Source organism: Patella vulgata, chromosome 1, assembly GCF_932274485.2.
Source record: "Patella vulgata chromosome 1, xgPatVulg1.2, whole genome shotgun sequence".
Taxonomy (NCBI): Eukaryota; Metazoa; Mollusca; class Gastropoda; family Patellidae; genus Patella; species Patella vulgata.
This window is the reverse complement of record NC_065879.2, coordinates 79,660,526-79,686,734: the sequence shown is the minus strand read 5'-3', so window position 1 is coordinate 79,686,734 and position 26,209 is coordinate 79,660,526. Positions and strand designations below refer to the sequence as shown.

The following is a 26,209-nucleotide window of genomic DNA, read 5'->3' as shown; positions in this document are numbered from 1 at the left end:
GTTTATCTGATTTCCTTTAAATAAAGTACAACTTTGCAATGAAAACTCTACACACTCATCGAACGAGGCCATTTTGAGAACTTCTTTCTGAAAATTTTCCTATTAAGTAAACCGGTAGCCGCATCACAATTGTATGGGTGTAGCTACATATCACTTACCGTAATTCAGCCGAGGTTTCAATTTTGTATTTTACAGGAATTCATCTAATTTAGATTTTATATTTGTATTTTAGAGGAATTGTGTTTGGAAATGATACAGCATTGTGTTCATTCAGAAGTAATGGGCGCCATGTCGAGACATTCACAGGATGCCCACGTAGTTAAACAATGTTGTTTTATTCTGGGAAATCTCGTCATTACAGGTAAATTATAACATTTTGTTAGAGTTTCATACTGCGTAGCTTGTGTGATGTTAACTTATTTTGTGCAATGCTCATTGGAGATCTGTTTATCGGTTTCATCGGTACTGGAAGGGACATCAGTTCAAGCGTAACGTGGCACCAGTGAAACCCGTCATCACTGCTTCGCAGTTCTACTTCTATCTGCTATTAATTACAGGGAAATGGGTCTAACACTTTACGCTAGTATTCTGTATTCCACCATAACAGAAAAGAAGATTAGTCTAAAATGTTGCATTATTAATTATGAATTAAATTATAACATCATAACCGAATAGCAGATGTGTCTAAAACGTTGCGCTATTGTTATTAAGACAGCGGTCAACCGAAACAAATTGAGTAAATTGCAAGTGACTCAATGTGGATGTCAGTTATTTTGAAAATGGGTCTAAATGTAGCACCATGGGTCTTCTGTCAGACGTGGAGAGCGGGTGACCCTAACCGGTCGCCACATCCTATGTACGACCCATGCATCTTTTCTTACTACATTTAGTAGCCTTGTGATCGTCTAGAATTTGTCTCTAGCTGTCTTTGCTTCTGCTTCACGTTGTATATTTACTTCTTACTGTTTCCTTAAGACATTTGTCTTCTCAGTAGTTATAACAATGCAACAGTTCGTTTTTACATTTTACATATAGCTGCTTACATATGGTACAATGCATAATAGAATAAAGTCATTCACATACACTAGCCAGACTCGCTGGTCGAGTCTGCTGATAGAAACTGCTACATCGTTTCCCTTCCAGAATCTGCCTTTTGTCTGACAAACGCCCCCCAATATAATAGTTTTGTAGCTTTGGGCTTTAGACGTTCTATTATCTAATTGGTCAAATATGATGTAAATAATTACAGAGATTGGTCAAACTAAACCAAATGACGCAATAGGTAAATTTCCAGTCACACGTTTTTTGACACAATCTATCCTTGAACTTAGACCCTCTTTCCTGTTATTCTCACACTATTTCATAAACAATTAATTTGCGTTTTAAATAAACTCATACCATAGCTAATATACTGACAATAGAGAATAATTTGTAAAGATACAAATATTGTTAAATCATCTTATATCTCTATTCCTTGTCTACGAATTTAAAAACAATGTCACAGCGACGATATTCTTCCACCTTTAAGAATATATATAAAATATAGATTTTCTAACTAATTCACGCAACATGCAAATATAAATGATTACTATACCATAAAACAAAGCTATGAAAGAAAAACACAAATAATCAAAATTCAAAAGTAAGCTCTCCAAAAAGTTTATCACTGTACTTCAAAGTCCTATGAAAATTATTTAACCCTAAACACAGAAAACACAAATTGTTTTGTTTTTTTAAATCTTCATGTGCCCTAAATTCAAAACACTATAACACATCACTTCTAATTTATAAAGTTCAGGTTTCACTTTAAATTCTGTCTCAGGATATCTCGATTTGGTAAACTGGTAAACCATTTCTTCTTCTTGGATTTCTAGTGGTCTGTTTCAGCTACCATAGTGTCAAATTGAAACTTTCTTCTTTTTTTCCTAAGTATCATTGGTTTGAGACAAAATACAAATTTTATCCGTCAATCAAACATGTCCTTGTCATCAGACCAAGAACTAACTATTACTAAATCTTTAAAACTTTATTTTGATATTAGTCTAATATTATTATTAGTAACTCTTACTTTTAAATTAAAATTAAACTTCATTTAGTTATTAATAAACTTCGATGGGTTTCTTTAATTATAAATCTTCAAACTAACTTTGACCTCTTGACCATAACTCGATCAGTAATAAACAATTTTATAATTGCGTTTTCTGTTTTAGAATTCCGCCAAAACAATTACATTATTATTTTATATTCCCCCGTCAGTAATGCGACCTTTTTGACCTAATCATTTACAATTTTGTATTTCGTTTTTTATAAACATATTAACCACTATTACATAAACATTTCCTATCAGACTGACACTGACACAAGTGAGCTCAAATTTATGACAACACCAGACTATAATTTATTTAGAATAGAATTATGTTCAAAGCAAGTGACGTGCACTTCACTCCCTCGGAACACAAGTCTATATTTTATAAACACGACAACCAGAATATACCTAGCTTTTAATTACACATATAGTTTCATTCGACTCACCACTGAAGTCACGTGACTTTCACCAACGTCAACTTTAACATAGTGTTTATACCTATTGTTTTGAATAACCAGACTAGTACAATGTGACATGTCAAATTACACATTCTTAACCACCTCGCATGAACAATTTAAAGCAAAATTTAATAAATGACACAAAATAGCACTTAGCAAATATATATTTAACGTTTATATTACGCTTCTAAAGTAAAAATTAAATACATAAAATTATATACAGATAATAATAAACTAAAACCAAGTACGAACAATCCAAACCATTAGACAAAATTCGAAGTCCTGAAAAAAAAATGGTACAGGCAAAATAGTGTAATCAGCATATGGACTGTTCACCGTGTACAAAATACACGACAAACAGTGGTAACAGGTGTCCGAAAGAGTAAGCTTACCCTGCCTGGCGCCACACCCACCATAGCTGCATCCAAACTATTAGACGAAATCTCTGTAAAATAGCGTGATTGGCCAATGGACCATCGGTATGCAAAATGCACGTGATGAACAGTGTTAACGATGTAGTAGACAGACATGAATAATGTCACATTATCAGGGAGATAATATACGCGACAATTAAATATATCTAGAATAATAGGCGAGAGAGACATGTTATATTTACCAATCAAGTCAATATGACGGCCATAAAACTTTTTAAAAGTTTTAATAAGTTTAGTTCGCAAGTAACCTTGTATTTGAAGCTTAGATGACAAATGCCTCGATCTACTTAAAAAATCAGAATAAAAGGAACAAGCTCTCGCGTAACGAATTAGCTGAGACTCAAACACTCCATAAGCTGGTGATATTGGAATGTTGCTACTAATAAATGGAAAGTTAACAATCGGAAAGTCAAAGTCATCACGTTTATCGTACAATTTAACACCAAGTTTATGGCAATTGTCAAAATCGAGACGCAGATCCAAGTAAGAAGCGTAATTGTCACTGTCAGTAGTGTTTTTAATTTCGAGCTCATCAGGATATATGAATTCTACATAATCATTAAATTTGGGATTATTCAGTGATAGAACATCATCGATATATCGATAAGTGAAATTAAAATGTCTGACTAATCGTTTATTTGATTTTACGAGTGCCTGTATGTAATCGGCTTCGTAGGAATAGAGAAACAAATCAGCAAGCAAAGGTGCACAGTTGGTGCCCATGGGGATACCTACCACTTACTGATATATTTCCCCTCCAAATTCAACAAAGATATTATCAATTTAAAAATCCAACATCCGAATTATCTTGTTGGCGGTGAATTTATTTTTGGAATCACTATGGTTCTTAACAAAATATTTGGAATTGTAATTAACAACTAAATATTGATATCAAACATTTCCCGATTTAGAAGAAAAGACACTGTGAATAATGTCTTTTAACCGAGCTTTTAATTTACTATGGGGAATTTTAGTGTACAAAGTAGAAAAGTCAAACGTTTGTATAGATGAGACTGAAGCAAGTGATCTAGATTGCAAACCATCAAGTAATTCTTTGGAATTTTTTAATATCCACATTTGATTAAAACCACTACGAGAGTATATTTTGTCACAGTATTTTTGAATACCCTCTTTCACTGCCGTCTGTATAGATGTCAACACCTTTGAATGTGGTTCTGTGGAACAACGGGATGAACCTGCTATTAAACGTTGCTTGTAGGGATTTTTATGTAGTTTAGGTATCCAATATAACAAGGGAAGATCTGCATAGGTATCTCCACATGGAGTACCAAATGAAGTGAGTACAGATCTGTGATTGGGTATAATTTCATCCTTAAAAATTTACCGTATAATAACCCACTTTTCTAAAAAAAAAAGTGTTCTATTCTTACCTCAACCTCGTAATAAACTCGTATTAATGACTTTGCGATAATCTCACAATTGAACGAGCCGTTAATTTTAGTTTTCCCAGTAAAAACTATACCTAAATCACTAAATTTAATTACATGGGATTTTTAACATAACCCAACTTTTTATTCCAAAGTTAAACTACCATAGCCTTGAGACTTGGACTAGAGTCTCAAAATTATATTAGCTGTTCTTAGCTAGATACATATATGAACGACACAAAAACACACAGTTTAACAAATCAAAGCAGAAAACGCGGCCAACTCTATCCTTAGCTCTGTCATCTTCCTACTTTGATCCGGAGACAACATTAATTCCTGATTTTATTCCCTATTCCATTTCCTTATCATTATTATTCCTTAGTTATATCAATTTTTTTTAACTACTCCCTTGAGATTCACTTTAATTTCCATTTAATTACTCAAATTTACTATACTTACTTCAGGTCATGTTAACCTGATAATATACATATCTAACTCATGATATTATATTGTTTATAAACCTGTCTATCAAAATATGACTATATTTTATTCTCTATACAGTTGCATTTTAAGCTTTATTGTATTTTAATCTGATTTTAACCTTACTATTATCTGGTCTGTAAACAAATTAACAAATTCAATTTTCCAGACAAAATGTATTTACCCAATTTTTCGAATATTTCCACCAGATTTTTTCCACCAGATTTCTTTTTGTTTCTCCACCAAAATTTTTCTCCCCCAGATTTCTTTTTTTTCCACCAGATTTTTTCTGTTTGTTCGGGTTTTCTACTTCCAAAGTTGCTGCTTACCCTAAAGGTCGAAACTGGGGTACAGCACCAAATAGGATATGTATTCTTCTTCCAGGGTACTCGATCTCGTAGTCACGTGCACCAAATCAAATATGTATTCTTCTCCCAGATTTGCTGCTTACCCTAAATGTCGAAACTGCGTTACGGCACCAAATCAAATATGTAGCACCATGGGTCTTCTGTCAGAGGTGGAGAGCGGGTGACCCTAACCGGTCGCCACATCCTACGTACGACCCATGCATCTTTTCTTACTACATATCTTAGTAGCCTTGTGATCGTCTAGAATGTGTCTCTAGCTGTCGGTTGTCTTCGCTGTAGTTATAACAATGCAACACTTCGTTTTTACATTTTATATATCATATAGCTGCTTACATATGGTACCATGCATAATAGAATAAAGTCATTCTCATACTAATACACTAGCCAGACTCGCTGCTACATCTTTTCCCTTCCAGAATCTGTCTGTTGTCTGACAATCGCCCCCCCCCCCCCCCAATATGATAGTTTTATAGTTTTGGGCTTTGGACGTTCAATTATCTAATTGGTCAAATATGATGTAAATAATTACAGAGATTGGTTAAACTAAACCAAATGACGCAATAGGTAAATTTCCAGTCACATGTTTTTTGACACAATCTATCCTTGAACTTAGACCCTCTTTCCTGTTATTCTCACACTATTTCATAAACAATTGATTTGCATTTTAAATAAACTCATACCTTAATATACTGACAATAGAGAATAATTTGTAAAGATAAAAATATTGTTTAAACCATCTTATATCTCTATTCCTTGCCTATGAATTTAAAAACAATGTCGCAACGACGATATTACTACATAAAGTGGTGCATAATTGATCAGTGATTTTTAGTAAAACTGCGGTCAACTGAAATAAATTGAGTTACATGTAAATCGAAAAATAATCAAATATAAGAAATGAAAAATGATAAGCGAGCGCTATATGTATCATAAACCAGGGATTTATTTTACAATGCGGAGGAATCAAAGATGGCGTCCGTGACGTTAAAGTTATTTTAATTCTTAAAAGTGGTCAGTCATGATGATTACATTTAGAGTCATATACAAAATGATTGAATAAAATTGATGATAATGACGTATAAATGATTAAACCATAACTGCGCCACGTGGTTCTATGACGTCATGTAATATTATTGTCAAGATGGGCGCAAAGATGGCTACCGAAATTATTAATTTGAATTTGTTTGTTTATATATATCAGAAGACACAGCTAAACAGATCATGTTAGTTGGAGGTGTACACACTATTATAAGCGTCATGTATAAATTTCATGACAACCACACTATTCTAGAAAATGGCTGCCGGGCTCTCGGAAGTTTTGCTGCATTTGGTAAGATATTTTCGCTTTAAGATTTTCATCATTTATAAAGGTTTCGGTGGTACTGGCCTTTGGTCTGTGAAATAACAATCGTGCAGGCGCGGATCCAGGAGGGGGGGGGGGGCGGGCGCTGTTTTGCAGTGGCGAACAATTTTTTGTCCCATATATTCTCGCGGGAAAGGAGAACAAAAATACTTTAAAATGGTAGTGTGGTGACTTGGTTGATTGCCCGTCAGTTCGCCCACGGAGGGCCGGGTTCGCACTCCCAAGTGGGGGCAGCACCCCCCCCCCCTTTTTGGATCCGCCCCTCACCGTGGACACAGATGTTTAACTCTAGCAAGCAAACGAGTACGTTTGTAACTTTAAAGATGCAATATTCAAGAGCTAAATCTGCCTAGTGCAGATCTTTCTTTTGGTCCCAAATGTTATTTGAATTATTAATTAGACATTTATTGACATGCCCGAACCACAATCAACTCTCTAGAATTTAAATACGACTGATATTTAATGATGGATGGATAACCGAAACTTTGTTTATTATTGTAACAACGACGGCAATGACAATCGAGACTGCACTGTTCTGCAACTCTGCTCAGAATGGAGTATTTTGACTGAAATATTCAACATATTCCCTTTTCATTATCTATGTTTTATCTACTAGAAAGGGAACCGTCAGCGCTTTGTCAAAATCTTACATAAAGCATATTTAACAAGAATGTCATAGATTCGGGAAACGCCCTCTCCATATCTTCGAGATCTAAATCAAACATAATGGTGGAACATCCGTCTCTCCAATGGTCAGATTTACACTGAATATAAACGTTTCCTAATTTACATAATAGACAACACTACTTGGGGGTTGAGGAGACCTGATTCTGGAAACTGAACTCGATTCCGTGTCATTCGATTTTAATTCTGTTAATTCGGAACTCTCAGTTAAACACGCCAAATAGTGTTTGAATTTTCTAATTGCAGACAACATTTGTTTAGACGTAGCACAGGCTGGTGGAACTAAAACTGTTCTATCGGTTCTAGAACAGACTAAAGATGACGTCACAGTTCAGGAGTGTGCTCTTTGGGCTTTGGCTTGTTTAACATCCATGGGTAAGTATTTTAGTTAAATGTTTAAACGTCCGCATTTATGTTGACAAGCATTCTCTAAATCGGGCTGTTTGCGGCAATAGCTTATGTGGTGACTGACTGGAAATTTTGTTTCAATTCAACAAGGGAAATAAATGGCGAAGGTTATTTTTCCCCTCCGTTATAGATATGTCTCCACATAACCTTTGGTACTGTATACACATTGGACAGTTATGTCAGGAATAATGTTGTTTGGGGAGGACAGCAATTGCCACATCCCAGGGTTTAGGTTTAAGAATTTGGGGGGAGAGGTTAAGTCTCCATATAAGCACTGACCTAGGATGATGAAAAATTAGTTCGTGATATTTCCTAGTTTTATTAAAATACATACAATACATTAGATTTATATACAAAGGCGATTTCACTGTTTATTGGTGTTGGTGGCGCTGATGGTCTTCCTTGGGTGGTGCTTCTGGTATTCTGGTATTGTTGTTTCTGAAGAGAAAAGAAAATAAATTTGAGGCTCTCGGGAGAGAGCCACATTAGTGTGTTTCCTACAACGGATTGGATTTTATAAAAAAATCGTGTTTGTTCCACATCACCGGGTTACGGCTAGGGATTCTTATATCTACTTGATTTTAATTACTAACGGTTAGGCATAGGATTTGATATATGGTTTGTTTTGGGTCAGGGTGGAGACTGGTCTTATTTAATCTAATTTACTGTGCACTAGGATGTCGTTCAGATTTTTATTTTTAGAATATGCAATTATAAGTTTCTGTGTGAATATTTTCGGGTGATTTTCTTGGAGATCAGTATAGTGTTTTCTGATGATTTTGGACGCACTTGCTGCTGTTGCGCTAAATGGAACTACAAAAGGAGCTATTGCGCTAGCCGTATGAATATTCAAACCTAGGGGGGCTGTTGTTTTCAATTTGTCAATCCAGAATTTTTCTCTTGTTAGCCTAAACGTTTTAATTTCTTCTGAAGTTTCAAAGTCGCTCTTGGTCTTTTCTATTGGCGTGACAATGAGATCTGAAATGTCATGATTTGGTTGGTTGAAATGAATTGAGACAGGTTTGTCTTTTTTGGTGACTATGTCAGACCGGTGGCCGTTAATTCTTTCCCTAAGTGCATTTTGAGTCTCCCCTACGTATTGCTTGTCACATTTTCTGCATGAGATAAGATAAATTATGTTTGAACTACTGCATGAAAGTTGGTCTAATATTGGGAATTTTGTGCCAGATGTTTTGTTATGGAAATGGTCGGATATGTTTAAGATTTTGCATGTTTGACATCTTGGATGGCCACAAATATTGGTTTTATGTGCTGATTGTATATTATTTGTTTCTTTGGCGGCAAGCTCAGCTAGAGTGTTGTTTTTTATACGTCGTAGATAGCGTTTGGAGTATCCCCTTTCCCGTAGTTTGCTAAATACCAATGTACATGCTGACTCAAAGTCGGTCTTCTGAGTACATATCCTATGAAAACGGAGAATCTGAGATTTTATGATGCCAGAGAATGTATGTTTTGGGTGAAAGGAGCTTTTGAACAATAATTGATGTGTGTCGGTTTCTTTGAAAAATACTTTAGTTTCCAATTGGCCTGTGATTTTGGTGTTGTTACTTTTAAAAACGGTAGTATCAAGGAAATCTATGCTGTTATGGCTTACATTTGCGGTTAATTTGATAGATGGATGATGATTGTTCAGGATGTTGAAAAACGTCCAAAATTCGTCTAGTGTGTAGGTCCAGACTATGAAAACGTCATCTAAAAACCGCCCATAGAAATCTGGTTTTAATGGACAGAGTGGCAGAACTTCCCTTTCCCACTCCGCCATGAAGAGATTTGCATAACTCGGGGCAAATCGTTTTCCCATCGCAGTTCCGGAAGACTGAAGGTATACTTGGTCGTTAAAAGCGAAGTCATTCCTCCTCAGACAAATGTTGAGTAATTTGAGGATTTCTTCGTCCGGCCTGGATGCTTGCGGGTTCCTAAGAAATGCTTTCCTAACTGCTTCAATACCTATGTTATTATCAATGTTCGTGTACATGCTTTGTACGTCGATGGATATTAAAACGGTGTGTTCGGGGACTCTTAACTGTTTGATTTTCTGAATGAAATCGTTAGTGTCTTTAAGGTAGGATGGGTGTTGGCATGCTAGGGGTAATAAGAAATGGTCTATATATTGTGATACGTTGTATGATTCGCTGCCACAGTCTGATATTATTGGGCGTCCCTTGGGTATTTTATTAGGTATAAACCATTCTGATTCTGGATTTTTATGTATTTTTGGTAGTGTATAGAGATGTCTTTGTCGGCAGTCAGATTTAGCAGATAGATAATCATATTGTTTTGCTGTTATGTATTCCTTATCCTGCAATTCATATAAGATGTTGTTTATTAAATTTGCGGTGTCCTTAAAGATTGGTTGGTCTAATTTAGTGTAATGTATAGGATTACTTAATTGTTTTTCTGCCTCTGAGATATAGTCTGCACGATTCATTATGACACAACACGAGCCTTTGTCGCTTTTCTTAATTATTATGTTTTTGTCCTTTTTAAGGGTGTTTAATGCCGTTTTAGTTGCTCGGTTGAGATTTGGTTTTTGTGACTGTGGTTGAATGGATGATATTTCTATATTCATTTCGTCGAAAGTTTTTAGGATGGCTGGTGATAATGACTTTTTAGGTGGTTTCCATGTGGATTTTACTGTGAATAATTTTTTACCTCTGCCGGGTTTGTTCCTAAAAAAATAAGTCAACGAAAGTGTTCTTTGGAAGCGATCGGTTGCCTGGGTGATGGGGTCTATGGATGTTATTGTGGGGGTTGGGATGAATTTAAGGCCTTTATCAAGAATGTTCATTTCTAGGGGGTTGAGAAGTCTGTCGCTCAAATTGACAACTGTCTGTCCTAAAGACGGCTTCTCATTCCTTTTCCCTAATCCTAGTTTAAATTCCTCATCCAGCAGTTGATGATCTCTCTGGCCGTGTCTGGGCTCCAGTGGATTGCGTCGTTACCTTTCAGTTCTATTTTGCCCTTGAAGGTTGGTAATGTGGTGGCGTTTGGTGAGGGTGCAGTGGAGATCAGTTGGTTGTAGCTGGTGATGTTTTGGTAGGCGATCGGATTTTCTTGTCGGAGTCGGGAAGAAGTGGGGATCTGTGTGGCGAAGAGCTTGGTTGTTGGGAAAGCTGCTCTGGTCACCTTGAGTAGATCTAGCATCTGCTCGTGTATCCTTGGTCCACTTTCCTCCCTGTTGTTGAGCCCGACGTGTATCACTAATTCCTCTGGTGCAGGACCCATGTAGTTCTGGATTATCTGTCTGATGTGGCTGATCTTGGCTCCAGAGTAGCTATGGATCTCCCAGTCCCCGACGAAGGATGCAATCCTAGCCAGGTTAGAGGATCCAATAACCAGGGTCTTTGCCATGACGGGTGGTAGGAACCATAAATCCTTCTCGTCTTTACCTTTGTAGCTGTGAGGTCTCTTTAGGGATAGGTTGAGTGATCGCCTACATCTGGTGGAAGATCTGGTGGCGATTCTAGGGTTAGGAATGATGGGCGATCTAGGGGACAGACAGTCGACAAGCGCGTTTAGTGGCGATATAGATCCCGAGGAAGTAGGTGAGCCAGACACAGCCCGGGGCGAACTGGTTGATCTAGCTGCACGCTTCGAGGGAGTGTTAATGCAAGTGCCTTCTCCAGGGGATAATTTTCTCTTGTTGGGTGTGTATCGTTTTGGTGTGTCCCGGAGAAGGTTGTGCGTTATGTGCATGGGTGATGGGGGAGGGGGTGTGACAGTTTTAGAGACCGTGGACAGTAGGCGGTGGAACTCTGTCTTCACACTATCCTGAAGTCGCTTGCCGTAGGACTTCTTGGCCCATGCTAGGGCGTGGCTAGAGTACTCTTGTACAGCATCTTTGGAAAAGTGACGTGACTTCAAGTACTCCAGTTTCTCCGCTAGCATGGCTCGGTAGTGTGTCGACAGGGATGAGGCGACGTCCTTGGCCCATTTCAAGTTCAATGTCTCAATGGTAGTGGCTATGGTAGGCGTCTTCATGGCCGGCTTCACGAACTTATTCAGGTCTTGGATCTTCCAAGTGAAACTTCTGGTTGGTGTTCCATTCTCCTGACTCTCCATAATGGTCAAGTGGTGGAGGCATTGGAGGACCTGAAAGAAGGCTTTCACGACACCTGCATTTTCTGGGGGTGGTTGGCGCTGGTTTGGTTGTCGTTTTGGTTGGCGCTGGTTTGGTTGTCGACTTGGTTGGTTTGGTTGTCGACTTGGTTGGTTTGGTTGTCGACTTGGTTGGTGCTGGTAGCGGAATCCGGGTGGTGGTTGGTGGAATCCTGGTGGTGGTCGGTTGAAGCCTGGTGGTGGTTGGTGGAATCCTGGTGGTGGTCGGTTGAAGCCTGGTGGTGGTTGGTGGAAGCCTGGTGGTGGTTGGTGGAAGCCTGGTGGTGGTTGGAATCTGCTTCGTAGCTGTGGCCATTCCATTGGTAGTTGAGTTGGTGTGGGAAGGAGTGGGCGTCTGGTGCGGGGCCTATCCATGTTCCAGTAGTGGTGGGGTTGGGGGAAAAAACTGCTTGTGTGGACGTGCAAATGGGACAAGATAAGAAAGCTGTAAAGACGAGATACAGTAGAGATTGAAGAGAAGAGGGGGGGGGGAATAAAATGTATCTATATAGAATGTTGTGCAGTATTTGTTTACTGTGGTATTTGTTCTAAGAAATGGAAAATGTGAGACAAAAAGTAAATTCTACCCAACTGAGGAGTTTTCATTCCTAACCACCCTGTTCTCCCCAACTGAGGAGAGATCTAGCCTCCGTTCCCCTAACCGGCCTGTTCTCCCCTGCTGAAGTGATGTCCCATCCCTAACCGATCTGTTCTTTCTAACCGAGGAGATCTAGCCCCCATTCACCTGAAGAGGCCTGTTTGCCCCTACCGAGGAGTTATCTTCCGTAACCGCCCTGTTCTCCCAAACAGAGGAGATCTAGCCCTCGTTCCCCCTAGCCGGCCTGTTCTCCCCTGCCGAGGTGATGTCCCATCCCTAACCGGTCTGTTCTTTCTAACCGAGGAGATATAACCTCCATCCCCCCTAACCGACCTGTTCTCCCTAACCGAGGTCATGTCCCCCCCCCCCATTCATCTCAAGAGGTCTGTTTGCCTCTACCGAGGAGTTATCTTCCCTAACCGCCCTGTTCTCCCCATCCGAGGAGATCTAGAGCCCATCCCCCGATACCGAGGCGATGTCTCTTCTCTAACCGACATGTTTTTCGAAACAGGGGTGATGCCCCTCTCTAACCGTCCTGTTCTCCCTAATCGAGATTATCCCCCCTCCCCTCCCTAACTAGCCTGTTCTCCCCTACTGAGGTGATCTCCCGTCCCTAACCCACCTGTTCTCCCCAACCGAAGCGATCTCTTCCCTAACCAGCCTGACCTCCCCAACCGGGATGATATTTGAGCAGGATTACGACATAACACACTGAAAAGGTAAACTTCTATTTTTGTGTTAGGTGATACTTGTGAAGAATTAGTGGAGTTAGATGGAGTGGATACATTGTTAACATCTATAGAAAGATATAGGGAGGAAGAGACCATTCAGGAGTACGGTGTTAGAATTATATGTAACTTAGCAGTCCTTGGTGAGATATTACATTTTATTATTTCTTATATTCGGAGTCGCGGTAGCTCAGAGAGTTTGACATTGGCCCACTAACAAGGAAATGAAATTAAATGGGGTTTAACGTCCTACTGTTCTGCTGCTATACTGGGCTAATGAAGACGGGCATACGCCATACAGTGCGCTATGAGGGAAATTTTGCCCGGTCAGCGGCACTACAGCCTACTCTTTTATTCGAATTCCAACTGCCAAGGGATAGTTTACGTGCATACCAATGTATACACGGGACCTCGGTTTTTCGTCCCATCCGAACGACTAGACAGCTGTCCTTGTCAGGCCCTCCGTATTGCCAAATGGAACGAGGTCACAGTTTAATAGTCTACGATAACCTCTAAAGTACTAATGTACCTGTAATGTACAGAGCGAATTGTCCAACCGTGGTTAGCCCTTTTACTTACATGTGCTTTGATGATACAGTTCTACAAAAGTAATATGGTGTTCTAGTATGCTATCTGTAATGTACACAGCGAATTGGCCAACCGTGGTTAGCCCTTTTACTTACATGTGCTTTGATGATACAGTTCTACAAAAGTAATATGGTGTTCTAGTATGCTATCTCTATCTCTGCACGATTCCATCAGTGCACGACGTACTATAAACTTTATAGCTAGGAGGTAAAAACTTGTCTGCAATGCACAGCAAAAATAGTTCAACATTTCAAAAACACCACATTTGAAATAATAAACAAAAATACATGATGTTCTAATAGAATAAATAAATGTAATGATTATTTTTTTTTTATATTTCAGATACAACGTCAGCTTATATGAGCTGTAATCGTGTGTTGCACATTCTCGTCGACCAGCTAACACAGTACCCGGAAAATCTTGGTATACTTGATCACGCTCTTTCAGCTCTTAGCCACACCCTTCTTACCATAGGTATGTATGTGAGATACTATAATCAATTAATCACACCCACTTAATTAGCCACACCCTTCTTACCACAGGTATGTATGAGGGACCTCATACTCTAATCAATTAATCACACCAACGTAGCAAAGCCCTTCTTACCACAGGTATTGAAGGGTATTCTCCTGAAAATTTGTTTAATTGTGTGATAAAAATTCGAGCGCTATAGCAACGTAAATATGTAACATCGATATGGCCACAGATCACTAATGATTTCTCCATTGATTTTAATGTTATATATTCTCGTATCTTAGACCGGCTCTAACTTGTTCCCAAATTTTCGTTGGGTAGAATGCTTTCCACCACAGATGGAGCAACGTGTGGCATTTTCTTGCTCAAAAGCACGTTTGAGGTTCACCATGGAAAACTTAAGATACACAAACTGGAAGTAAAGACCAAAAAACATTCAATTTTCCGCCCCACATTTCAAAATGAGCAACTCTTGTATCCTCCCGCCTTCAAAATCATAAATATTTACCTAAACCTGGCAGAGGATTATTTTTAAACCCTTTTCTTGGATTCTACACCAAAAAGTCAACAAAAATCGCCATGTCAAAGGATGAAAAGAGAAAGGAGGAGAAAGGCTAAAATATTTGGTGAGCTGTGTCCATATATGACAGAAGAAGATTATACTTCCGATATTCTAAGGTACAATAATACTTCTGGTATTGAGCATTCCGTTATGCTGTGTAATCCGGAATATTTTAACGATCCCGTACGATGTCGGATTTCCAAATTAACATTTAATCACACCGTACCAACCGTCATTAGGTATGTAAGGGTCACGCCCTTAGTATTCTAGATCACTCCCCTACAGTTCTCAGTTTAACGCCCTCTCGGCATCCTATATTGCTCTTGTACAGCTCTCATAAACACGGTGCTATGAATTAACACATTCAATCAGTTAATCACGCTCTAGCGGGCCTTAGACACACCCTTCCTGTCGTTGGTATTCTTTGCACACTGTATCTCAAATTGTACGATTTCAAAGGGACCAAAGTAATGCAGGCAATGAAATTCCTCTCTCGACCTCACGTACCCACCCGATGGCGGATTAGACTCTCATCACAAGTGGCTTTCGAGCAACGTCCCTACGAAACAGTGGATGGAAGCGAACGTTTAGCTCTACACTATGACAGGGCTTGATATCCTAAACCACTTATTTCTCAGTTATATTCCTTACTAACGAACGAACTTGGTATTCTAGCTAGACCATTCCCCTACATGTGTCGGTCCAACAGTGCTGTAAAACGTCCAATGAACCAATAAATCACGCCCGCTTAACTCTTCTTACTACAGCATGCATTGAAATAATCCAATTGTTGATCGCTCCCATTAATGCTAGCATTAATTCAGTTATTGCAAGTAATAATCCTGCCAATCGGCAATGTTCAGCACCACTAAAAATGACTAGTTCGACACAATCTGAAATATCCAGTTCGTCACAGTTTGTGAAGACAATTTTGTCTTAATTAAAAATAAAGAGTTTCTTCCAGGAATGACCAGTTTATCTAAATCTAAAATGTTTTTTTTTTTGTAAATAGAAAACCAAAGATTATTGTTAAATAAAGATGGCGTCAGAAAAGTCGTGGAAGCCATGGCAACGTTCCCAGAACACAACGGTGTACAAGAACATGGCTGTCGTATTTTGGGCAATATGGGCGTTTATGGTAAGAAAAAATTGTTTTATATTTCATACTTAGCGTGGGATTTAACGTCCACTCGACACAAACTGGGTCATTTCGGTCTTTAGCAGTGGGCGGAAACCGGAGGACCGGGAGAAAACCCACGAGAAAAAGCGTATAGTCGTTCAAATGGGACGAACTCCCAAGGCCATGCCTATAGCGATGGCAGCACGTTATAAACATCGAAAAAAGAGTAGATTGTAGCGCCTCTGTCCGGGCAAATTATATTTCGAATACATGTTTTAATATTTATTCAACAGAAGTGCTAAGGAAAGAAACGGAAGAGAGTGGAGCTTCCAGGGCAGTTATCAGCGCCATGTTAGCATTGCAGATGTCTACTGAGATACAGGAGTATGGGTGTATGGCTCTCATGAATCTAACAGCAGATGGTATGTATATATATACGTTTATGTCTTTGGGTCCACTCATTTGTCCGACTGCTATTTGTAAAATGTCTAAGGGTCTGACACTTATTGGACCTATAGTCTTATTTTCATCAATGACGTAAGGGACATGAAGAAGCTTATTTCAAATCAATTCTGGTTCCAAGGAGGAACCAGGGGCGGATCACTCTCTAAAAGATTTTAGTGTCGTATTTTAATCACCATGTTAAAACTAAATGTATCTAAGATTGGAGCCCATCTTTTAATACATCCACCCCGGCCTCCAAGGCTCGTGTTATGGAATTAGGACGTTGCTATTTATTATATTTCTAGACTCGCTCCGCTGGGCACTGAAAAATTGATATTGTGCCCTTTCTGAATTAGTACCTGGGTGGCCCTTGTCAGTATCACCCACACCTTCCTGTTATGAAATACAGATTTCTCAGCCCGGACCCCAGTCCTAATGATTGACGTGACAAGGAGTAAGGTCATCTGTCCAACCTCGCTGGGTTTTTTTCGGGGCCTCAGGATTCATCCCACTGCTAAAGGCGAATTATTGACATACAATTTAACCATGTTAGTCCCAAAATGACTAATCAGACTCTAGGTAATGCATTGCTTTTTCAAATTATATTTTCAGTTCAAGTTAATAAAATACAAGTAATGAAGAATGGCGGTGTTAGCGCCTTACTCACCTGCATCAGAAACTTTGAGAATGATAAATGTATGCTGCTTGGAGCTTTAAAGGCTTTAGGAAATATCATAAGCTTAGGTAATTAATTCCTTGATGAACCAGAACCAGCTAATAGATGCTAGAAATTTTAAAACGGAAACAGTTAAAAATTATAAACTATATTAGAAAATTATATTTCATAAAATTATGTTTAAATATATCCAACCCGAATTGTCTAGAAATTCCGATGAGATAATAATCATGGGTCTTATCGCTGCTCACGTTATAGTTTGATTGTCACCAGAATCAGTGTTAAAGTATTTTTTAATAGTATATTTAGAAGGTGTATGGCACGATGTATTGGTGTGTTATAATTGTGTATTTATTATTATTATTACAGAAAGTGTATGTCACGTAACATTAGTGTGATAACTGTTTACTTGTAATATTATTACAGTATGTGTATGTCGAGATGTATTAATGTATTTATATTATAATAATTATAGAATGTGTATGTCGAGCTGTATTTATCATAATAGTGTATTTGTATTATTATTATTACAGAAGGTGTATGCCACGATGTATTAGATGATAATGGATTGAGGACTATTATAACTGTCAGTAATAGGAACATTGATTCTATAGAGATACAGACATTTTGTTCAATGATTTTATGTGGCCTGTCAGCTCTTACAGGTATTTACTTGTTATACTAATGTGCAAGGTGGAGGACCTTTGCAAGAAAAATGTCTAGTTGTTCGGATAGGACGAACACCTGACGTGGATGTAAAATATACTTGATAGTAGATATCTGAAATAATAGTAGGGCATGGCTCCGCTCTCCGAGAATCATTTCCTTCATATCACACTGTATTGAGCATGCTCGTCTTCACTAGCCGGAATGGAGCAGAAAAGTGGGACGTTCGGGTGGACTGAAACGTCGAGGTGTGCACGTTCAAGAACCTTTGACAGGTGGGACTCATTTGCCCAGTTGGTGCAGAAAAGTAACTTAACCCCATTTCATTCATTTCTATATGGAAATAATTAAAGTGTTCCATTAAAAATATCTTTGTGCTGAGACATCGAATATGAATTAATAACCTTCTACTCTTAAAACATTATTATGATCTATTTATCAAGCAGTCTTACTTTTTTCTTCTCTTAAATCCACAATTCATATCATTTGTGGTAATTGGACGATAACAAAATGTCTGGTGGGCGTTAACAAAATGACTGATGGATGTAAACAAAACGTCTGATGGACGTTCACAAAACCTCTGATGGATGTAAGCAAAACGTCTGATGGACGTTAACAAAATGTTTGATGGACGTAAACAAACCGTTTGAGGGACGTAAATAAAACGTCTGATGGACGTAAACAAAACATTTGAGTGACGTAAACAAAACGTCTGGTGGACGTTAACAAAACGTCCGATGAATGTAAACAAAACGTCTGATGGATGTAAGCAAAACGGCTGATGGATGTAAGCAAAACGGCTGATGGACGTTAACAAGTCGTCATTAGCCCGGATGGGTCTGAAAAGTAGGACACTAAACTCACAATTCATATCATTTGTGTTAATTGGACGTTAACAAAACTTCTGATGGGAGTATTTTCGTAGCCCAACAACGTTTTGATATTTTTTTTCTCCAGATTTACCGTTTGAAATGACCGAGTCTATAGATGATACGTTATTGCGTATATTAGGCGAGTGTTGCACTAATGCTGATATTTGCCTTTATTTCTGTCAGACCATGGAAAATATTATAACTACAGGTAGGCCGACAATTTCTTATTTCTAATCTCGGCCACACAGACAAACAATACTAGTTTTCTAACTGAGATAGAGAGACAAATGGTGTTTAACAGAAGCTCGACACAAACTAGGTCATTTCGGGACTAACACATGGTTCAATTTTATTTCTATAATTCGCTTGAGCGTAGGGGCCTTTAGCAGTGGGAGGAAACCGGGGGACCCGGGGAAAACCCAAGAGGCTGGACAAGCGACTCTACTCCTTGTCACGAGTTTACGAACTAACTAATGTGCTTTTATGAATAGTTGGTTTCAATCTGATCTCATATATCAACTATTTGTCTTCACATGAATTGTCATTGCGCAATCTAATTAAAACACATATCCTATTTCGTTTCGTTTTTTATCGTTCAAAATTTCGTTTTACTCTCTTCATTAAAATAGTATCTTTGTGTTTGTGTCTCGGGCAGATGTTAATACATATATTTTATTGTTTTAAAATGACGTTGAAAATTAACAGATTTCTTTTTCTACTTCAGAAAATGGCTATAGAATATTTGTAAAGGATGACAGATTACCGGTAATATTACAATGTATGTCTAAGTTTATTTATCACGCTGACATCCAACAAGCCGGATGTAAAATAATCGCCATTTTAGCTATGGGTGAGTAGGAGAGACCTTCGGTATTTTAGTTTATAGTTTAGATTTCCACTTCAAAATCCTACTTCATGATAACCGTTGTCAAAATATTTGTGTCTCGGCCTACCTACAATCTTATTAAAACACAGATCCGATTTCTTTTCGCTTTGATAGTTCAGAATTTCGTTATACCCGTCTCATTACAACCCTTGTCAAACAAATGGTAATTAAAACAAAACAAGAAAAAAATTGTATTTCCGAATAGCCACTTGGAACACCGATGCTGAGTGGTTAATAGAATTACTAATGTCATAGGGTCAAACGCCTCTCGTATGACCCCTGAGTCGACCTCCCACCTTAACTGGTCAAATCTTCATGTAGTGGTGGCCATCTAAAGTATAAAAAAAACGAAACGAAATATAGATTTGTATTCTGTAGTAATTTGCATAATGATAAAAAATATTTTAAGTTGATCGAATCAAATAACTTTTAAAAAAGAATAGTGCACATAAGTGCTAAAAGACAGACTCTCAGGAGAAACTTAGTTTGGATTAGTTCGTTCACAGGGAAATAATAATATTTCCTCGGTATTTTCCAGCATGCTTTCCCCTTAACAATGGTACAGAACGAGAAGTGGTGGTGGTGGGGGGTGTACTAGCAAAGAAAGTTCGAAAATCGTTAAGTCGTTCGCATGAAACAACCCCCCCCCCCCCCAAAAAAAAAACAAAACAAAACAAAACAAAACCAAGGCCTGAACAAATCCCTTCTGTAAATTGGGTTACTAATTGTCATGCTGAACAAATCCCTTCTGTAAATTGGGTTACTAATTGTCATGCTTTCAGGTCGTCAAAGGTCACGAGATGTAAACTGATCCCAACTCAAACCCTTGACAAAAAATGAGCTGGCCTTAACAAATGATTTAGCCATGTTTTCAGATAATAATCTGCTGAAAGAAACGAGACTTGTTATGTAATTTGTGTCACCGCAAGTGTAATGCTTTCAGATAATAATTATGTTAGACGAAACATAACTTTAATGTTTATTTGAATGATGATTTTAATGTTTTATTTCAACAGGTTGTGAATCAACAGGTTTAATAACATCGGAAGCAGTTGATGGTATTTTACAGGTAATGAGAACGTTTAAATCTCACACAGAATTACAGGTAATTTGCTGTGGTGCCATTTCATGTCTACTAGAGAATGATTGTAAGTTTAACATTACTTATATCAGGGTTTAACGTCCTGCTGTTCCATACCTACTGGGTTTAACGTCCTACTGTTCCGTACCTACTGGGCTAATGAAATGGGGTTTAACGTCCTACTGTTCCGTACCTATTGGGCTAATTAAATGAGATTTAACGTCCTATTGTTCCTACCTATCGAGCCAATGAAATGGGGTTTAACGTCCTGCTGCCCCGTACCTAGTGGGTCAATGAAATAGGGTTTAACGTCTTATTGTTCAGTATCTATTGGGCAAATGAAATGGATTTTAACGTAGTACTGTTCAGTACCTATTGAGCCAATGAAACGGGGTTTAACATCCTACTGTCCCGTACCTATTGGGTCAATGAAATGGGGTTTGACGTTCTACTGTTCCGTACCTATTGGGCCAATAAAATGGGGTTTAACGTCTTACTGTTCCGTACCTACTGGGTTAATGAAGACAGGCATACGCCATACAGTTTATAACGAGGGAAATTTTGCCCGGACAGCGGCGCTACGGCCTACTCTTATATCGAATTCAAACTATCAAGGGTTCTTTTATGTACACGCCAGTGTGCACACGGGACCTAGGGTTTTCGTCCCCCTATAAAATATACCTGAAGATCACGAAATTTGGAAATTCACCTGTAACAAATATCTGAAGGTCACAAAAATCGTAAATCCCCCATTAAGAAAAAATCATCTCAAGGGTCAACAAATTCGTAAATCCAACTTTAACAAATACCTGAAGGTCACAAAATGAGTTAATTCCTTTAGCACATTTATAACCTATAATATATGTTTTTATTATACAGGTGACGTAGATAGAGTCATAATACAAGATGGCGGCATAGATTGTATATCAACAGCATTAGAATTACATCCAACAGAACATAGATTACATGTTTTAGCATTGATGGTTTTAGCAAGCTTAGCACCCATAGGTAATCAGATTTACTATAAACAAATGTAATGGGGTTTAACGTCCTATCTTTCTGCACCAATCAGGTTAATGAAGGGGTAGGCGGGAGAAGTGGGGTTTCAAGGACAATATTGGTGTCAGCCATTATCACATAATTTGTGATAGAACTGGTTAAATACGTTCCAGATATAATGTTAACACAGAGATCATTACTACGATAGATGCGTAACGAAGATTTGCAGAAACGGAAGTGACGAAAGCAAACGGAAAACATAAGTTATCCTTCTATATAAGTGACTGAAGTAACGAGCGATACTCGGGCGAATTTCTTCTCACCGATAATTCCTTCGAAGACCAAAAGTTGTTATACGAGATTGTGAAAGGATATCTGACAATTCAAAAAAAATCAAAAAAATAAATAATTGAATGTCAATGTCAAGAGAAAACGAGACAAAAGGAAATAGCCCGTGCATTCCCTTCTTTTTATTCATTCTCTACTTTTAAAAACATGGTAATGCACGGACTATTACGCATCTATTTTCTTTACGCCTCTAAAGACAATTATATTTGGGACGTGTTCAACCAGTTCTATTACATGTGATAATGACTGACACCAATATTGTCCTTTAATGTCCACTCGACAAAATCTGGGTCATATGGTTCAGTTTTATTTTAATAATTGAAGGAACTGGAGAGAACCCACGAGATTGGACAGGCGAATATACTTTTTTGTACCGTACAAGCGGATAATCAAAACCTCGCCATTTGACTCAACAACAGATATTACGATGTAAAGCGCATGCGTTAAACCATTCGGCAACCTCCCCCCCCCCCCATGAAAGCTTTATTTGGTCAGAATTGGGATTCGAACCTACACCCGGAGAACCAGACTGTGAGAGATATGAGGGCAATGATATACGCCCTCTTTATACCCTTATATGGCGGTTTAACACACAGAGGCGGATCCTAATTTTCGACAGTGCCCTTTTTTTACTGCTGAAACTGTCTTTTCTCAGTCCCAAATATGTCCATTCCCAACCCGTTGCAGGGATCCCAAATGACTCAAACCATCGACCCAAACACACCAGTCTGGTCTAATTAATGCTTCCACTTTCAAACGAATTCTTGTTGTTTAGCTGACGTTGCCCTAATCCTATAGAGTGACTATAGACAGACATCAATGATAGCATCTTGTGGAATCGGCGGCGTATACACTCATGCCCATCACCGACACGCATGAGTGCAACTTAATGTAGCATTGTTTCATGTGTGGACAGTACCCAGTACAAGTTACAAGGCTTAAATAGTGAAGTGGCTATGGAATAGATTCGTCTTTTTTCCTATCACAATGCCTCGCTCGCCATGACAATTTTCGAGTCGCATGTTCAACTGGCTTTTTTGCTCGATTTTAAGGCTCTTTTTCAACGATTTCCGAACGTTTACTTAGACGAAAATATCAGCCAAATAGCTCTTGGAATGCCTACAGATGCAAGGAAATGACGGATAATTTTCTTGGGGGACCCCCCCCCCACCCAAAAAACCCCCCTCTCAGCGGCGTGCCCCGTCTCTGCGGTCAGTGCCCTCATTTTGCGGCGCCCCCCTTTTCAAAATTCCTAGATCCGTCCCTGAAACAATCCTGCTAATAAAGACGAGTATACAATATGACGTGTGGTGTCCATCAATCTTAAATCGAATTTCACGTGATCAGAGTTATTTACGTGTACGACAACGAGTAGACGGATAGTCCTCGGATTTTGCGTCACTTCCGAACAACTATACTTTGTCCCTTGTCAGTCCTTCCGCCCTGCCCAATGAGTAACCGCGGCTCCCTTTCTTCTTTAAGGTTAAGGTCAACCTTATAGTGATTTGTTTTGCAGTTGAAGGAGATAAAGTTGATGAAATTCATAGAATTGTTATCATGGCCATGGATCGCTTTATGGAAAACCATGAAATACAGAGCTACGGCTGCACGGCCATCTGTCGACTACAGTTTAAGGGAGGTAAGGCAGCATCTTTTACGACTCAAGATATATTGTTATCGCTTAAACATGTACATTATGCAAGAGATAAATCTGTCTATTGCAGGTCTTTCTTTAAGTCTGAAATGTTATCTAAATTATTAATTAGACATTAACTAACCTATCCAGACCATAATCAAATCTAGCCTGCGATCTTTAGTGGATTATGAGCCAATTTACTGCATAACTTTGCTTCGCGATTTAACGATTAAATGGATAATATAGACTATGCTGTTTATCGTACTGACTTTAGTAATGATGATCGAGGCTAGTTCAATCGCTTAGTTCTCGGTTCATAGTGGATCAATTTGAATGAAATTTTCAGCAAATTGCCTTTACGGTATCTAGTTTTTAACTATTATAGTGAGAACTGCCAACTCTTTATCAAATCTCCCATAATGTATCTTTAAAGATGAAGTATGTGAGATTTAGAGAAAGAGCTTGACGTTGTTGTAATAGTTTAAATATAAATAATGAAAAATGGATTCATTCAAATGACTTTATTCTGGGTGGAGTTATGACTGTTTGAAGATGTAGCGTAGATTTGTTATTATCGTAACGGTACTTGACAACCGCGACTAAGTCTCAATTATCCATTTAATTATTAAATTTTTAAATCTCGCGGGTGTTCAAATCCTTTTAAATCTCGGCCATCCGATGTACTAGTGAGTTGATTATAAGCTTACCATGTGAATAAATATCTAGATACTAATAATAATTTATATGAGATTTGAAGTCAGAAAAGGGCATGCAATAGACAGATTAAGCGCTTACATCTTTAAAGGAGCTAGGTTATTTTAGTCATAATGAAATATTGACTTACTGATTTTCATCTCATTTTCGGTTTTCTCTGTCTACAGTTGAACACAAAATGGGTTATATATCAACACTGGCTATTTATGGTAACAATTACGGGTCGTGCCGTTATTATGATTCCTTAACAGATGGAATTCGATATAAAAGTAGGCCGAGGTACAGCTGTCTAGGCAAAATTACCCGCATATAACACTGCATGTCGTACGCCCGTCTTCATTAGCCCAGTCGGAGCAGAACAGTAGGACGTTAAACCCCATTTTATTTGTACTATCTTTCTGTCAGTATGTAAAGAAACTGAATAAACTCCTTTTCTTTCAGATCATTTGGAAGTGGATAATATATTATCGTCTGTTCGCCACGCGCTGAGACGTCACTCATCCCAGGGTGACGTATTAAAATCAGCTGGTTCATTATTAAGACGAATGTCGGAAGGTAAGAGATTTTGTTCCTCTAACTTTACCAGTTAACTTCAAATGAGATATGGACGGGTCTAATATTTTCGAGGGGGTTGGGACTGGTATTTAAGAAGGATGATTTCCCAAAGTAAGTATTTATTCGGACAGAATTTATATCTATGATAGGCTGTTTGTTAACATCGAGGGGGGTTGTCGATGGTGGTGGGGATGGCGGGGAATCCTCCTCCTCCCCTACAACTCCTCCAAATCCGAGACAATTGACTGAGCACGAGAGACTTCGTGTTCAGTGTCCAGGCTACGCTGCGCCTAACATTCCAGTGTTTTTAAAACTGGTTCTTAGTGGACAGAACCATCGACAGTTAGAATTGAAAGACATGTTGAGGTAATCGAAATGTTCCAAGCATACGTTTAATTGTAAAACATATTTTGAAATTACAGCTGGTCATGGGGAAGGTGTTGATGGTGTTTTAGGTTCAGCCTTACCAAACCTTCCAGACTTCTTCTGGCGGACAGTGAAACAAACCAAACCAAGTAAATTATGTTAAAACATGTTGTAAACTTATAGACAGTAATAAAATGGTGGATGTTGAAAAGTATCGTTACAAACTGTTCATAAAAGTGGTACGAAATATACATGAAAGTATTGTTACGAACTGTAGAGCCAAGTATTGTTACGAACTGTAGAGCCAAGTATTGTTACGAACTGTAGAGCCAAGTATTGTTACAAACTTTACGTGAAAGTGTTACGAAACGTATACATTGTTTCGAACTGTATAAGTTACGAAATGTGGAAAAAAAGAAAAGTATTATGATAATTGATAAAAAGTAAGGCTACGAAGTGCAATTTGAAAGTAAAGTATTACGAACTGTAGGCCTACATAAAAGTAGTGCTAGGAACTGTACATGAAAGTGTTACGAAACTTAAATACAATTATTATTTGGAACTGTACATGAAAGTGTTACGAAACGTAAATACAATTATTATTAGGAACTGTATATGACAGTGTTACGAAACGTAAATACAATTATTATTTGGAACTGTACATGAAAGTGTTACGAAAACGTAAATGCAATTTATTTTTTTGGAACTGTATATGGAAGAGTTACGAAGTGCAATTTAAAATAAAGTGTTATGAAATGTACACAAAAATATCGTTACGAAATGTACACAAAAATATCGTTACGAAATGTACATACAATGTTACGAAATATAGATACAAGTATTGTTTTGAACTGTGCATAGAATTATCACGAAATATACGTAAACATTAAAAAAGTAATTGGTGTTAAATTGTAGTTTGCTCCTATACTGGGCTAATGAAGACGGGCATAATGCAGGGATCGAACAGCGTCTTACCCACTTAACCACGGTGGCTTCATCAAATTATAGAATTTAAGGAACCAAAATGGCGTGTTATCAAGGTACATAAAAATGATGCGTTTCGAAATGGACGTTACGGTAAAGTTCGGAAGTGTATATAAAATGTACG

At 38.2% G+C, this 26,209-nt stretch overlaps 1 protein-coding gene and 1 long non-coding RNA gene across 2 annotated transcripts; one reads left to right on the top strand and one right to left on the bottom strand.

Moving 5' to 3' along the window:
• Positions 1 to 219: 219 nt before the first annotated feature.
• On the top strand, positions 220 to 26,209 carry LOC126815657 (uncharacterized). The gene is made up of 16 exons (XM_050541440.2): positions 220 to 361; positions 6,416 to 6,544; positions 7,508 to 7,636; positions 13,129 to 13,257; positions 14,045 to 14,176; positions 15,751 to 15,876; positions 16,152 to 16,280; positions 16,915 to 17,046; positions 17,512 to 17,643; positions 18,602 to 18,724; positions 19,241 to 19,366; positions 20,419 to 20,550; positions 21,363 to 21,491; positions 23,347 to 23,469; positions 24,622 to 24,735; positions 25,158 to 26,209. Exons 1-16 carry the CDS (start codon positions 250 to 252, stop codon positions 25,262 to 25,264), a joined length of 2,004 nt encoding a protein of 667 aa, XP_050397397.1. The 5' UTR covers positions 220 to 249; the 3' UTR covers positions 25,265 to 26,209.
• On the bottom strand, positions 1,012 to 5,650 carry LOC126815658 (uncharacterized). The gene is made up of 2 exons (XR_007678022.1): positions 5,031 to 5,650; positions 1,012 to 2,826 (listed from the first exon to the last, which is right to left on the bottom strand). It is a non-coding gene; the product is annotated as an uncharacterized LOC126815658 (long non-coding RNA).